Source organism: Plectropomus leopardus, chromosome 2 (assembly GCF_008729295.1).
Source record: "Plectropomus leopardus isolate mb chromosome 2, YSFRI_Pleo_2.0, whole genome shotgun sequence".
Classification (NCBI taxonomy): domain Eukaryota; kingdom Metazoa; phylum Chordata; class Actinopteri; order Perciformes; family Serranidae; genus Plectropomus; species Plectropomus leopardus.
The window spans coordinates 17,100,057-17,117,118 of record NC_056464.1 but is presented as its reverse complement, the minus strand read 5'-3'; the positions used below and the strand labels follow the sequence as shown (position 1 = coordinate 17,117,118).

At 41.6% G+C, this 17,062-nt stretch overlaps 1 protein-coding gene across 1 annotated transcript; it reads left to right on the top strand.

Annotated features, from left to right (window-relative positions):
- The first annotated feature begins 9,757 nt into the window (after positions 1 to 9,757).
- On the top strand, positions 9,758 to 16,850 carry si:dkey-202e22.2 (netrin-4). Its single transcript, XM_042502910.1, has 10 exons — positions 9,758 to 10,283; positions 11,108 to 11,577; positions 11,820 to 12,140; positions 12,499 to 12,625; positions 14,004 to 14,192; positions 14,450 to 14,666; positions 14,787 to 14,914; positions 15,936 to 16,004; positions 16,115 to 16,285; positions 16,499 to 16,850. Exons 1-10 carry the CDS (start codon positions 10,217 to 10,219, stop codon positions 16,633 to 16,635), a joined length of 1,896 nt encoding a protein of 631 aa, XP_042358844.1. The 5' UTR covers positions 9,758 to 10,216; the 3' UTR covers positions 16,636 to 16,850.
- The last annotated feature ends 212 nt before the right edge of the window (positions 16,851 to 17,062 follow it).

The window sequence follows — 17,062 nt, the reverse complement described above, 5'->3', positions numbered from 1 at the left end:
TTCCTGTGTGCGCTTTTCCAATCTCTTCCTTTCTCACTCATGTATCCACAAGGGGGGGAAACCCCATTGACCCGTGCGATCCCCACACTCCTGGGTCACAAGGGCATCATAACCTCGTCTGTTTCCCAGGGCAGATCACAGGCATCATGCACTGCGGCCCCTGCTCCTGCCCCTGGCCTCTTTAGTTGAAACCCATCAGAGCAGCCTGAGATTGGGTAGCCAAGCACAAACGAATAGTTTCATGTGTCTGAACCCTCACGTGTCACTTTCGAAGGACATGCTGCCACGCAGATAGGGATAAATTAAGGTCGAGAGGGGACCAGAGAGTCATTGAGGAGGTATAGTGTGGCTGGGATCATGAGGACAGGGGGTCAGAGGTGAATTACGTCACTGTAATGAGCTTTGTGAGAAGGCCGCGAACAAAATGCTTTACAGTGGAGACAAAGAACAAAGGTCAAAGAGAGTGACTTGATATGGATCCTATGGATTCTGTGCAGCTTTCATTACCGAAATAGGACTGCTGAAATGTTTAGTAAGAGGTTTTCTGCTTCATTGGCTTCTTTTCAATGGAAAGTAATGACTTTAGCCAACATGGAAGCCTAAACCAAATAAAAGACTTCCCCAAGGGTCGAATTTACCCACATCTAATAATGGCATTATCATATCAGAGTGGCCTCAGTACTCAAAGCATCCTGACCACAGCAATTTATTAATCATTAGCACATGTCTAATGGTCGACGAAATCAGTGAGGAAATCCAGGTTCCAAAGAAAACCTCAGAAGAACCACAAGTCTCTGATGAGGTGGTGGTCCTCGAAACATGGTCGCCTACCAATGTTCGTTTGGTAGCCATCTCTGGAGCTCACTGTGGAGTTGATTGGAGAGATGTGGCCAGCAGCTCTGGGTGTGTGGAACTGATTAAATCCTAACAAGCTTCGTTGCAGCTTTGATCCACCCTGTCCTCGTCCATTTCTCACATCTCATTCTAACAGTCCATCAGCAGATATAAGCCGCCATGAAAGATCTGGCTCAACTATTGAAGAACATCAATATTAGTCACTTACATAACCACCCAGATGTATTATCCATCCTCTCCCCTCTTCATCCTAAAATCCTCACACTATTCATCCACTTCTCTTCCTCCCTCTCTCCTACTTTCACAGTATTGGGATGTTGTGAGGGTCATGGCTCTGTGAATATAACTCCCATTTTACGCTAATGACATCAGCATGTGCTGCTAACTTTAGCTCCTCCTGAGGGCCAGATGTTGGCTGATGGGATCAAACACTGGCTCTCCCCCCTCTAACTGTCACATTGTTGGGAAAGCCAGGAGGGTTTAGCAGTTGCACATATTCCCACATACCTCCAGGAGAAACCCACAATCCAACCACAAATGCTGGCACGCCCTCAAGTCGCAGTGTGATTTTATTTTTGCATTTGCACACAGAAATGGAAACATACAAAGGCATGCTGTGGTTTCCAGTAAAGTCTCATTAAGCTTTCTTGAGAATGGATTGAAATTTTGTTTAGTTATATCTAAAGAAAGTGTGGAAAAACATGCAGCCGCAGTCATTTGCCACAGAGCTATAAAGCCTTCTTCATGACTTACACTAGAGTGTAAGGAATAAATAAAAGTCCTGGACATAAATTTGCCAATCCTAGGATGGTGAGGAAAGGGTCCTCCTTACTCTGCCTCTGACTGACTTACTCTGACAATCTTCCTAACTAATCCAACCAGTGAAGGCAACGAGTTCACGCCACTCATAGGGAGAGTAGCGCAAGTCATTCCTTCATTATCCTAGGATTCACAGATTTGCCTCCAGGACCCCAGAGTTGTGGACTTCAGCTAGACTCATGTCACAAATTTGATGACTTTACACTTGACAAAATCCAAAAAGACCTGCAACTCCACTTGGACATTAAAGCTAATGACTCGTGACTACACTTGGACTTGAGTCTTTTGACTTGAGAGTACTTGATACCTTCCCCCAAGCTGAAAGATTTAAAAGTAGAATATTTTAGAAATGTACCATTAATTAATTAATTATTTCCCTTCATTTCAAGTGGACACTTTATTCCCCCAATCCACTTTGTTTGCATCAATCCCACAGCATCCAGTCAGGTTGCAGGAGAGAACTATGACGAACTAATGTCATGTTACTGAGCACCAGTTGAAAAATAAATAATAAAAAGATCATTTCAAGTACAAAAACTACTCAGTGGTCAACAACAAATGAATAGGATGCAAAATGTGCAGGTGAAAATTACAAATAGAGATGCAACAACTTCTAACAGACTTGTCTTTTTACAAGTAAATACAATTTCCTAAAAAGAATTCATGATTTTTGTAAATGTAAGATATCATTACTCTGTTGATAAAATGGCATTACATATAATGAAGAACGCATAATGACTTTAGGATTTGAGACTTGTCAGTCTTGACTTTGGACTTGAGTACAAAGACTTAAGGCTGACTTGTGACTTGCAAAAACAATTAGCCTACCTTTGCTAGGGCCCATTTCCAAAGCACTTTCTCTTTTATTGGGCATCTGATCTGAGTGACAACACCACTGTGGTCAATGAATGTCACTGCTGTCAGTTCATAGATGAAACAGAACCACCATGAGGGCGGCTAGTGTATCGTTAACATCACGGTGTTTTGTAGCAGCGCACTTTACGAGAGCAAAGCAGATACCAGCAACGTATGAGGCTGTCTCCATGCAGATTTGGTTTTTGACCAGTCATATGAGGTACTGTTAGTTAACGGTGACCCTTGTGCCTGGCTATACATTGAAGTTGCCGTCACGGCTTGGATGACTCACAGGTGGACTCTTAACATGCCAGTAAAGGCTTGTTTAATGACCTGAGAAGGGCCTCAAAGAAGCGAAGTGGCCAGACATGAGAGACAGACTGGAACCCCCAACCTGTGGGCCAGGACCTCAAACAGCTGCGTTTGATTTTTTCCTCTCATTTGCTACATTTGTTAGTGTGACCCTAAGGAGGAGAACTTAAGTCAGAAAACATAGGAAAGAAATATTCATCACAGCGGGAGAATCTTAGTGATGTTAGGTTAAAGAATTGAAGTTGTTTGTGTGTACGTGAGCATAAACACTATATTAGTGGCTCCCTGCAACTAACTGACATTGAACTCCAGTGAGTGAAGTATTTATCCCAGCCTCATTGTGCTGACCTCTGACCCCCAGCACACTTGATGGTAGTTAGCTTATTTCAGCTTGTTTACACTTGTGCCAAGCAAAGGACCTTTGAATCCACTGAAGTTCTTTGAGACTTGCTGAGGTGTCCCCAAATGGAGGCCAGCAGGGTGCATGGCCTCTTTATACAAATACTAATGAAAATAAGTGGCTGACATGAATGTCTTTAAAACGCTGTGGCATGCTCATTTTTTTAAGCTTGGTAGCGAGGAGGGTTATGGCGAAATTAGACACCCTAAGGCATCCAATGGTACCAACCATGTTGGCATAGCTTGTCAGGTTGGGAGCTAATTAATGCCCTAAATTTAGGCAAAACTTTGGTGGGGGAACAACTATCACAGTCCTTTCCAAAGGGGTAGCTTGAACTCTCACCTCAAGATATCTGAATGAAAATGGGTTTTATGGGTACCACAAGTCTCCCTCAAACCCTCCGAAAGCTTGTTTCTGTTAAGTGTTTTGTTCTTTGCAATCAATGTGCTCCTTCAGATTAAAGCTGTATATTTGTCTTTTTAAGGAAAAGGACTAGTCATTAAAGAACAATCAGTCAAATGTTAACTGTATCTGTATTAGTCTGTGCACATCAGATAAAAAGTATTATTATCTGTAACATAAGAAAACAAAGTATATCAGGATGCAATATCTTAACTCTCACAGTAACATAGTTTTCATCTAGCCTATCGCTTCAACAGCATAAGCAAATTTATGACATTTGGTTGTAAACATATAGATATATAAATTAAACAAAGTCAAACAGTTGAAGTGTTGAATCTCAGCTAATAAGCTGATGAAATATTGCAAATACTCTATAAACTAACTGACTATCCACATAAAATGTTACCGGCATAATAATATGTTAATTGCAGTACAGGAGAGACTTTATGATCTCTGCAATGAAGTGGAAAAAAATGTGTATATATCGGTATTGGCATTAGCAATCAGCTAAAATGAACTGGAAAATGTTGCTATATCGGATATTAGCAAACATTCCAATATTGTGCACTCCCGTTTGAGACAGTTAAAATAAATCATGATGTACACCAAGTGACTATGCTTTATCTAAGTGGGTGTGCTAATATAAGACAGAAGATTAAGAAGGTGGTGAGTAGAATCTGTAACACATGTGCATGTGTGTTTCTGTGGTAAAAAAAAAAAAGAAAACAAACTGTGTGTGTGCTGGCATTCCAGTTTGTTTATGTGGGTAGGCAAGGGAAAGCTGAGAAAGCGTTATCAAGAAGTTGTGTCTGCGTTTGTGTGTGTGTGCACGCTTGTGCTTGTGTTTGTGTGTCAGTGACAACTTGTTTATGAGAGCCCGATGGTGACGCACAAAGTAAATCTTGAGCTCGTTAGTTGATGACATCATAGACAGATATAAAGAAGTCATACAGGGACACGAAACTGAGGGGGGGAGTGTGTGTTTTCAAGTGTGCTTGTGGGTGGTAGGTTAATTTGCTGTCTGATATTAAACAGGAGTTTCAGCTATAAATAAGTCAACACCACTCAGCTGAAGCCTCCTCGAGTGAGCCGCTCTTTAATATTCCTGACATTCCTCCTTGTTAAGAATTAATAAAGAATAAATTGAAACAGTTCTGCATGGTTTCCACTTACACATAACCCACAAATCCACACACAAGCTCACATATGCACACATTATTGGCTTGGCAAGTTGCCTGAGTGCTTTACCGGGGCCTTGATTCGTCATCCTGCCTCATCTGGCCTCTATCAGTTTTTGGTCTGACAGCTTAATCTGTGTCATTCATCCTCTCACATCAAAGAGGCAGCATGCAATCTAAACCTATTATGCTCACACACTCACACACAGAATAGATGTGCAAGTCACATTTTAACAGACTTAAACTGTCTCTTTGTGCTTATTAAAAAGCCCTCCATGACATGAGGATCACAGAAGACATGAATAGTGAGGAAACTGTCTTTTATAAGCTGTCCACACTGATTACCATACTGTCACAATAATAATAGATTCAAACAGTTCAACTGAAAGTATCCAAAAGAATTACAGTCCTCTTGGTTTTATTGGACTTGAACTGTAGACCTCTGACTTATCACCTTGACATTTTAACTTCAAACTATGTCAACTGGTGGCCGTAAGGGTAAAGTATTTAAATGTAAAGAGTGAAAGATAGAGTTTTTTGGGTGTCCAGTATATACTGTACAGCATAACTGTGTTCATTATACTGTAAAAGCAATGAGTCTGTCTTCAAATATTCAAAAGGATAATTACCTCTGACCTCAGTGCTTAACTGAGGCACACCCTTTTGACCGTGGCACTCACTGATTGCTCTTTTGGCCAGTGGATAACGTCATAGGAGACTGTACTGTTTGTCGTTATAGTCTCCATAACAACAATGCCATAACAAGTGAAGACATTTAAAATAGACTGGCATAGACTTGATTGTTCTGAATCCACACATACTAACTGAGTAGATGTATTATTTGGAGAAACAAATCAAGCATGGATTTTACTCAGTGGGCCTATACTGGGCAAAAGCCCAAGGGCCAAAAGAGAATCAAAATGACCAAAAAAAGCTTGTTTCTCACTGGACCAAAAAACCTTAACACCCACTTACATCTGGCTTTTTTATTTAATGGGAAAGGTTATATGTGGCATTTACTCCTGGGATAAATGACTCTGCCATAGTCACGGGTATTTATCTGCTCCAGCTCTGATTGGGAGTAATGGAAATACCAAATTCAGGTGGACGCACTAATTTTAGCCCCTTTGCTGGAACATTGCAATGACTGGCTGCCACAAAGTACCGTCCATCTCCATCCAAGCAATGGTCTCACATTTAACATTTAGTTGGCACTGAATTTGAAAGAGAGACTGAATAAGTAACAGATATTAAAAAAAGTAATCACTGTAACATTTTCACTGGTCTCCATGCTGCTTTCTACTGTTTACTAACCTGTTTTCTGGCCTGTCAGTGATGTCAAACATGACACACCAGAAAAAAAAAGGACAGACAGGCATACTCGTCTAACATTATTGCTACTTGCTACTGGCAATGGGAAAGGAAGCTTTCACCTAATTTAACTTATTCTTACAGTGTTTGAAAAACCTGCATACACATACTTATTTTTGTGGGAAAATGGTTAAAGAAAAACAAAAACACCGGAAAGACAAACAAAGAATCTGTAAAGAGATACAAAATAACTACATAAAAGGAGGAAAGGGGGACAAAAACAACCAAAAAAAGACCCATTATGACCTTGAAGAAACACAAACCCACAAAAAAAGAGGCAAAAACCACAAAGTCTGTGTGTCTTACTTGTTAAGGAGATGTGATGGGGCCTTTTGCATATCTGTGCTCAGGGGCCCATTGTCTCAAAACCCGCCCATAAAATCAAGGCCTGGCTTGTGAGGCCTAACCACAGTAAAATCATGCAAGAAAGCAGCTAATCCTCTTCATCCCTGGAGTAAAATATATGAGCTGACATGTAGAACACAAAGACCAAGAGAAGACTCGGAGATGGAGAGGTGTGGAGTGACACCGTGTGCTCGACACACACATGTACGAGCAGCCTGGACAAACATTGAGGATTATAAGAGCGAGAAAGGTGGAGTCCCTGTTCGTCTGACCCCAGCTCTCTAACCCCCGGCCCCCATTAAGCTCTGGAAATGAGAGAAAGAGGAGCAATTAGAGAGGCAGTCACAGGGCAGGTAGGGGATCCCTGTGACCTCTCCTTGCTGGTATTTGACCTCTCACAGCTGGGAGCCATAATAAATATACATCCTGAACATTGCAAGTATGTATTTTCTGAAAGGTAATGGGAAACAAAGACATTTTCTCTCCGCACTGAAAATGACATGTTAAGTGTGGTGTGGACTCTTGTTTATTCTCCTCACGTTCTAAACAAGCACTTTATTGGCTGTGGGCTTCTCTGCATTCCCATATCGCAGAAATTACCCTTAATTACAATTCAGTCAATTAAGATGTCAATGTGTTTTGCATTTTGAAAGCGAAATGAGCAACAAAAAATACTTGCACTTGAACCAGCTGCTCTTAAAATGTTTTACAGCTCTGCTGCAAACCTTGACCTCAAACCTCAGTGACGGAATTTGGTGCCTTTACAGAAATCAGCATACAGTATGTACTTCATCCAGAACCAACCTGAGTCTGTCAGTGAAAGCAAAATCACAGCTGGACCACACCGATGATTTGACGCTGTGTTTTATCCATTACCCCCCTCTTCTTCAACACACAAATGCACACAGGTCCTCCCGTCCTGCATCCCATGAAAAGATGTGAATCTCATTTCAACATGTGAGCCAGAGCTGACTCCAAATGACTACAAAGCAGCCATAAACTCTGTCTGTATGCCACTCACACAACCTGATAACAGCTAATCCCTCATAAATGGCATTACCCTAATCTCTGTAAAGCTATTCTTAGCATAAACTGCACCACTGGAGTGAGACGAAAGGAGAAACTGTGAGAAGCCAGAAGATGGAGACTGTACGGGTTTTATTGTGTGAAGGCCTGCCAGACACTGTAGCTGGTGTTAGAGCAGAGAGCAGGAGGATGGAGAGATGAAAGGACAGACCAGTGAGGGGTGAACAAAGACAAATGTACAGCAGAGAGCGATGGAGTGATGTATGAGGTGAGAAAGTGTAAAAAAGCAGAATAAAAGCTTTAACTGGAAGATACATTTAAAATCAGGTGGAGAAATGTCAGATTAAAGGGGTATTTTCGTTTTTTAAGTGGGGTTGTATGAGGTACTTCTTGGCTGTAGTCCACCATAAAAAACTAAGCAATGCACTGATGTAGATGGGGTCAGCAACAAAACATATTATTGCGCACTTAAAAAACAGGCCAGTGTCTTTTTAAATGTACAATGAGATTCAACAACAATGAGATTTTTATTTCTTTACTTTAATGCCAGACAGATGTTTTCAACGGGAAAAGGAAGCGATGATATTGCTCTCTTCAAAGCCAGATTCCTTTGAGAAATACAGTGATTTAACACTGCTGAATGCAGAAGCTGCTACTGCCTTAATCAGTAAGTATGTGTGTGTTATTATGTGACTTTGGTGTTTGAAAGGGTTGGCTTGGACTCACCAAAGTCACAATAACACAAACTAAATGATCAACACAGCAGCAGACCAGCAGCTCCCGTGTTTAGTAAGCTAAAATGATTTTTTTTCTAAATGAGTCTGGTGACTTTGACAGGAGCATAGATGGGAACTGAAGCTACCCTATCAGAATGATTTGTCTGACAGAAAGGCAAAGCAGTAAAAATACTCTCAGTATAAAGTTTGCTTAAACTGATATAGATTTTTTTTCAGGTTGGATTTTTTTAGGTGGCTAAAATACATTGTTTTGCTAACCCCCATCCACAGCAGTGTGTTGCTTACAGTTTGTCTCAGCTCTTAAGACTGCTTCACCAAACTGGGAGCGTGCTGACAGACTTTTATTGTGTGTAACACACTGACTAGGGATAAGTACCGCATACAACCCCACTTCAAAAAATCCAAACTATCCCTTTGATGAGGATGGACAGCTGGAGCAAAATGATGTGAATGATCCACTGCTATTAAACATCATATAGTATTTTCTGTCAGCAAAAATAATGGTCCATATGCCATTCTTCTGTAACTCTGTTTTTGTTCTCCATTCTGCATGGAAAGCAAGCAGGCAGGTCTGTAAACAATTTGTATGGCATTAAAGACATTTATGGAAAGCAATCCAATTCTGTGCATCGACTCCAATTTTCTGAGCCCCCTAGTATTTGAAGCTGAGCCATAAAACTGAAGAGACAGGGTGTTTATTCTTCAGTATGCCAAGAAAGGAAAATACATCAGGCTCAGCAAAGCACTTAAAGATTTCCTGACGTGTGTGGTTAAAAAGAATTTTAAAAAAGAATGACTGTCATGTATCACACCATGTGTTGATTATCCAGCACTGTAATGAAGAATGGCAGAGTAATCTATCCAGTCAGGCAGAATGATGGGAGAAAGGCTCTTTTCTTGTCCTAGTCATTTGCATGAAACTCCAAGCTGTCAGATTCTTTCAGTTCCACAATGCGCCATCGCGCTGCAAATAACTACACGGAGGACTATTTTTGTCTCCCTCCTCAGGTTTCCAACTAGACTTCAAAGAGACCTTTAACTTGGAATTACTGCAGCTGAAAAACAGGAGGGCAGAAGCAGATAAACTAATTTCCTCGCCCCATCACGAGGCCCTAGTAGGAGAGAAGGGACCTGGTTTAGCTGGTATGCGCTGTGCGGCTGGTTCGCATTATCTGCGTTGATGAACGCGTGCAAGTCGCAGGTCTGTCCTCGCCAGCATGCGCGCGATCTTTTGTAAATTCCCAGTGGATGAAAGTCAGCCAGTGAGTGGAGGGAAAAATACACCTTCTCAGTCCAGGGGAGTTTTGGTCAAGTGTTGTTGCAGTCTTCGCAGTGTGTGTGTGTAATGTATGTGTGTGGGCGGGGAGGGCGGTGGATAAATAGAGCGTGCACTCCTCTCCTGTGCGTAAATTCAGGGAGCGCTGGACCTGACTGCAATACAGAGCTCTCAGGTTGGCGTTGAGTTAATTTAAACATTCACATGAGCTAATTAGTACGGAAATGAACTTTATTGTAATTTCCATCACTTTTTTATTGCGTAAGATGGATGAAGACAAACTATCATGTGGAAATTAGTAACATTTCGTGGCTAACATGGAGCCTTCACGGACTAACCAATGATTCATATTTGGCTGCAATGGGGACGCACAATCCACTTCTTTCAGAGAAATGTACCAGCTGCTTCTTAGGATGCTTTGAACTTTAACACGGATTTTTTTTTTTTGTGCCACTATTGTCGCTTGGAGAACATTGGAAAATACTCCAGGATTTATCTTTGCGCATTGCGTAATTGGCAAGGAAATGCGCTTGTCTGTTAGATAGACTACGCATAATGTTGAGACTAATCTCTGCTGGAAGGCGTTTATCGCACCGTGTATGTTGTAAACACAAATTAAACAAGAATTAGAGTGTTTAGTATGTGTCGACATCAGATGCTGGTGGCGCTCTGTTGGCTGTTTTTGGTTGTGACGAGGAGCGGAGCAGGTGAGGACCGTGCATCATCACCATTTTTGCTGATGCTGTTCGGGGCTTTTTCTCTGAATCAGATGCGTCATTCCTGTTGAACTCAGGTTTTTCCCCGTTGTGGTTAGGCTTTGTTATTGATTGTGTGACAGTTAAGGTGACTCAGCTGCGTTAACCCTTTAAAACCTGAGCAAACTGGCTTGATATCTTTCAAAAACATGGAAGAGGGGCAATGAAAACACACACACACACACACACAGAGAGAGAGAGAGAGCGACACTCCCTATAGCTTTATTTTTAATCTAAATATTTTCATTTCTCACAATTTTTCGAACATTTCTTACCAAGGTGCTCCTTGCCCCTTACCCCATTTTTTGGATAGAGATTGCATCAATTTGCCAAGGGCTTAAACGTTTAAATACTAGTGAAAGGCATCTGAAAGCAGCACAGGAAAAGTAATGTGTCTCCAGTTTTCAAAGGGTTAAATGTCAAAGAAAATTATGTCTTACATGGTTCTTCATTTGCAGGTGACATTTTATTTGCATAGTTTTTGCTGTCCTAGAACAAAGTCTGTGTTTTGCAATTGCATGTAACCGGAGAGTATTAATACTGTCCAATGGGAAAAGTGCAGGATTCTGTGTCACATCAGCAGTGGCACAATGCTCAGGCAAATTAAATATTCATGGCACAATGAAGAGGACTTTGTCCTTGATGTCAGTGCTGGAAAGTGCATGTTCCTTTTTAAATGCTTTTCTTTCACCAGATATGCTGTAAAAGCACTGATGTGTGTTAGCTAATATACTCTGCTATATCATAAGAATCTAACAGATCACCCTCTGTGTCAGTTTCCAGATGTGTGGACCACGCCTGCAGTCCACCCATTGGGAACCTGGCTAGTGGCAGGACTCTCCTCACTCACTCAAGCTGCTGTGGGAACAGCCCTTGCCCCCATCCTCCTATGATCCCCCACCCCTGCCCCGAGTACACCCACCCATCTGCTTACATGACTGATGACCCTTTCTTGCATCCAGACACCTGGTGGGCATCAGGTGCAGCCATGCCGGAGCAGCAGGATGAGATTCGGTTGGACCTGGAAACACAGTTCTGTCTTTCCCATGTAGTCTTGGTGTTTAGGTCACCGCGGCCTGCTGCCATGGCCATCGAGCGCTCAGCTGACTTTGGGAAGACATGGGAAGCTCTTAAGCTCTTTGCGCACAATTGCATCATAGAGTTTGGTTTGCCTGATGATTTAATTCAGCCAGGGTCTTTGTGTACATCCCGTTATACCAGCGCTACACCTTGCAGTGGAGGGGAGGTAAGAAAATCTAATAATGTCTTGTTTTGTCCACAACCCAAAGATATTCAGTTTACTATTATAGAGAGGTAATAAAACTGAACATTTTCACATTTGTTTTCTTAAAAGTCATTCAAACCAATTAATGATCAACTTAGTTGGTGATTAATTTAATAGTTGATTAAAATACAACTGATTGATTAATTGTTGCAGCTTTAGACGTATTATCTTTTGATAGATTAGTGCTCTGTTTCTCCTTGCAGGTAATATTACGGACACTTGACCCCAGCAGTGCTAAAACATTGGATGCTTACAGTCCAGAAGTCCTCACCCGCCTCACCCTCACTAACCTCCGCATCAGACTGCTAAAACCTCAGAGCTGTCCTGCATCTCTAAACCCCCCTGCAGCCTGGACAAGCCACACAGCCTCAGCTCCGACTTCCACTTCCACCACAGAAAGCCCAGACTCAGCACCTTATGCTATTTATACTTTACTGGCCAGAGGGACGTGCCTGTGCCACGGACATGCTGAGTATTGTGGACCACAGAACAGCAGCCAAGACACAAGACAGGACGGCAGCACGGTGAGTTTCTTTTCCTGTGTGTGTGTGTGTGTGTGTGTGTGTGTGTGTGTGTCTGTGTGTGTGTGTGTGTGTGTGTGTGTGTGTGTGTGTGTGTGTGTGTGGGTGCGTGTTGAAGAGTCATTTTTTCATTGGCCTGTGTTCTATTACAGTCTTGTATAACACACATGTCAGGATGTTAGGTCCAGATGTAAAATGTACTCACTGATGGAAAAATTGCCAGTTAAAGAGCTTTAAATATCTTGATTTACTCTTTACACCACCTGTCTGGACCTATTTTATGGCCGTCTCCAGACAGCAGGTGCCTGTAATGTCCGCTTGTGTAGGTGAGGTAACTGAGCTGCACAGATGTGTTTTCCAGGTGTCTGGTAGGTGCCTTTGTACTCACCACACAGAAGGAGATCACTGTGAGAAGTGTGCCCCGCTCTACAACGATCGTCCCTGGAGGCCTGCCAACAGCAGCAGCGGGGAGTCCAACCCATGCCAGAGTAAGTGACCACCAACAGGACTGCACGGCACTCATCTTACTGATGAAGAAAAAGTCAGAGAAGAGCCTTAAAAATTAGCTTCATTAAATGCTTTCTTCTTATTAAGGCTTAAAATAGCTGAGCTTTAAATACATACTGAAGACATATTTAGATAGCAGTAATTTAACAATAAAGTTTATTTAGCTCCTTTTATATAAGAAATGCAGCATAAAGTTCTTTACAGTAATGGAGTTATGCATTAAATGCTTCACATAAAAAAATGACAGTATGAACATAAAACAGGCCAACAGGACAACAGGTAAAAACAAAAATAAGATGAAAATAGAAAAGATAGAAACTACAGAGAGCATCATAGCTCAGGAAGAACATAAATCACAAAACTGTGAAACCATAGATCACAAGATCAAGTGAGGCACAACATTTTAAAAGAACTGTAGCACATGAAGCATAAAACAAAAAAGTTTACTACCTGTATAGGGAAAATAAAAAAATAAAAGTGAAATGCATTTTAAGCTTTCTTTTAAAACTATTTAGCAAGCTGGCTTCTCTGATGTCTACGATAGTGTGGTCCATTGTTTTGGGACATAATTGTCAAAGACTGCATCCCAAATTTTCTTTTGACTGTTGCTGGGAACCTCAAATAAACCAGCAGCAGATGATCACAGTGTTCTTGGAGGTAAATTTGGCCAGGGAATGAGTACTGTAGCTTGGTCCTTAGGGCTTTGTGTACAAGAAGGATGACCTTGAAATAAACTCTAAATGTTATAGGGAGCCAGTGCAGAGCAGCTAAAACTGAACTGATTTGCTCTCTCCTTTGGTTATGGTCAGAAGCCAAACTGCAGAGTCCTCCTTGCTCCTGTCTGTTTTAGATTTGTAGATGTTTGTGTCGTCTGTAGACTGCTAAAAAAAAATTGCCCTTTGGAATTAATAAAGTTGTTTGAATCAAACTGAATTGAGTTGGCTTTTTTTTAAAAAAAAAGGCATGAATCAGTTTTTCAGCATAGATAAACAATATAATTTACATTCACCACTTTGTTGAGATGTTTTATTTTTAAATCAGCCCCAAGGCATACAAACAAAAACATGTTAAACCACCTTTATCATACATATTGAGAGATGGTCTCATTCTGTGGTTGCATGTGGTGTGGCTGCTTGGTATACCAGGGTCCACCTGTGTTACAGGTCTAATCTGTAAATTCTGTTTTGGGTAGACAACATCAGCACAGGTTGCAAAAGTATTTTGACAAAAGTAGACTAAATAAAAATCTAATACAGACTTTCACTCACTCATTCATGTCCCCTGTTATTTTCTCTCTCCTCCCCATCCGGAGGGCCTCACTTTGTCTCTCATCTCTCTGATCGTGACGACATCAAACAGAGTGTCAGTGCCATGGTCATGCAGATAGCTGTCACTTCTCTCAGCGGGCATGGCTTTCCTCCGGTGGCACCAGTGGGGGCGTTTGTGATGACTGTAGACACAACACTGTCGGCCGCAGGTGCCAGCGCTGTCGCCATGGCTACCACCGGCACCCATCCTTGCCTCTCAACTCCCCCCACGCCTGCACACGTAAGACGACTCAGAAAAAACCGAATGTGTTTTAGACTAGTCGGAAAAACCAGACGAAGGAGGTTTCAGGATATATTTGATCTTAGTGGAATTAATTCAAAGTTAGGGAGGTTTGTGGATAAAATAAAAGGAACCATTTTATTTCATAGCTCCATCTACTGGCATATGTTTGTAAATTCAAAATTTGACAATAAAATTAGAGCTAAAGTAAATGTTTGAGCCGCAAACACAACTGTGTCTGTGTCTCTGCTTCTCAGGCTGCTGGTGTGATCCACAGGGCTCTTTGCCTCCTCATCCTGGAGAGGAGGGACCATGGTGCCACCCTAGAAGTGGGCAGTGTCACTGCAAATCTGGTGTAGGCGGCACAAGCTGCAGCCACTGCCTGCCTGGCTATTGGGGTTTTGGAGAGGAAGGCTGTAAACCCTGCGCCTGCCCCCACAGCTGTGATCTAACCACTGGGCAGTGTTTAAACAGGTTAGCTATGTGATTAATCCATGACCAAATTCTTTACTCTTTAATGCAGAACAAAAAAACTGAACTCAGTGTGGCTGCTTGCTAACAATGAACCTTGACTGCTCACTTCCACTTTTGCAGCTACTCAAATAATCAGGTGTTCAATGTGCCCATTGGTGGAAAAATCCCTGATCTGGACCACATGTTCACAATAGAAGAAGACGTGCAGTGGTCAAAGGAGCTTGCAGTCTCTGCTCTGCATTATACAGGTGAATGTTTTTACAACTGAATGCTGTGTTTCTCATTAAAGGGTAACTTCAGATTTTCAACCTGGACCCAATTTTCCCATGTTTATGTATCTTAGTAACCAATGGGAACAACAATCTTTGAAATTGGTCCAGTGTTGTGAAGAGGGCGGCGGCAGACTGCAATGTACCACATGGGGCAACTATGCACCTCATTTTACATCCACTTTAAGTGTTTGTTTTAACACTGATAGGTTCAGATTGCAAGGTGTCTGAAAACATTATGGAAATGATCCCTACAGGGATAGAACGTCTCATTAAAGAGTTGGTTCTTTTTTGGTTAACAAGAAATAGCTCTGAAATTGCTATTACTAAACCCACCAGACTCCATTTAAATAAAAAGTCATTTAAGCGTGCATAGAGCCAGTGTAATTTCACGGTTAACTGGAGGAGTTGAGAGTTTATTTAGTCAGAGCCAGAGCTGGTAATTGATGGAACAGTGGAAAGACAAATCAAGAAGGTTTCTATTAGTTTTATTTTGTTTCTGCAGACTCTGAATGAAGTGTGTTTTACAATGATAAAACTGCTATTTATTTGAAAGGAGTCTGGTGAGTTTGGTAATAGCAATTTTGGGCTTGTTTCTGGATAAACAAAAAGGATTTTGCTCTTTTACAAAAAGTTCACCCTCTGAAGTGATCCTCAATAATGTTGTTCCACATTTATAATACCAATCTGAGCCTGTCAATGGCAAAAAAAACAATGGATGTGAAGTGACAGTGCATAATTTCTACTTGTGATTACATTGAAGCCTGTTTCATTGCTGTAAGCTGCAGCCCTCAATACAATACTGGACCAATTTAAAGAAACTGTTGTGCCCATTAGTCACCTAAAAACACAAAAACATGGGACAATAGATTCCAGAATATTTACGTTTCTGTGACATTCATCTGCATTAAAAGGCTTGAAAGTGAGGAATCACAGTATTTCATCAGTGTAATTATGGAGATGAAGGTGGATCAGAGCATAACTGAATGTCTTTACACAGGAAAGTGTAGCTGTAAGGAGAAAAAGCTGAGAAGCGTGTCTGACCTGTGTAAGACCAAACATGATTATGGTAAGAAATAAGGCAAATTTCTCATGTTCAATAACTGCTTAATAAATTGAAATCAATACTTGCTTCAGAATGCCTCCTCATCCTCTGTTTTTCTGTGTGACCCATGACAGTGATCAAGGCCAGTGTGTTGTCTGCTCATGATAAAGGCAGCCACGCAGAAGTGCAGGTCAAAGTTCGCAAGGTCCTTCGATCAGACCAAGTGGCGCTCTCCTTGGGGACCATCAGCATCTATCCTCTGTCCTGGACCAGCCGCGGCTGCACCTGTCCTATCCTAAACCCAGGTGGGACTAGTTCCAAAAAGGACAAAGAAAAACAATTTGTGATAAAGTTTAGGAAACACAGTGCTGCTTAGGGAACCGTTTTCTTAAAGAGACTTTTAGCATTAAACCATTATATTCAACAGTGACACAAGTGTTCGAAAACATCAAGTTCACACCAAAACGATAGATTTGCTATCAGATTAAATCAAAACACAATGTTTACCTTTTCACCAGGTATGGAGTACCTGCTGGCAGGCCCAGAGGAAGCCGGGACAGGCCGTCTGCTTGTCACCATGCAGAGCGTGGTGGTCCCATGGACACCCCAACTTGGTCTACTTATATCAGAGGGTCTGAGGAATGGATGTCCATGAACCAAATGATCCAAACACTGACAGACTTCAAAGTATTTCACAGAGCTGATTGAGTCAGCGGACAATTCAGCAAAGGGACTGAGATCACTGGATAACATGCTGTGTGAAACTATTAAAGAGTCAAACTCATGACGAATCAAGGTCACAGGATTGAAGGAAGTTACTCCAAATGTGTGAGTGCGCAGCACAAAATAAAGACTGAAATGAATACCAAATATAATTTGTTAAGATTTGGGTCTAACAAATTGTAACTGATACTTCACCAGCATGACTAAGCTATGACAGTTTGACACCAAAAGGCTGTTTCTTTAGGGTAAAATTATGATGAGGTTTAAACGGTTATACACGAGGATGATTTGTGACATCACAACTTGTCTGACAACCAATTGTGGCCCAGTGCGAAATCTCACACAAGTGTGACATGGAA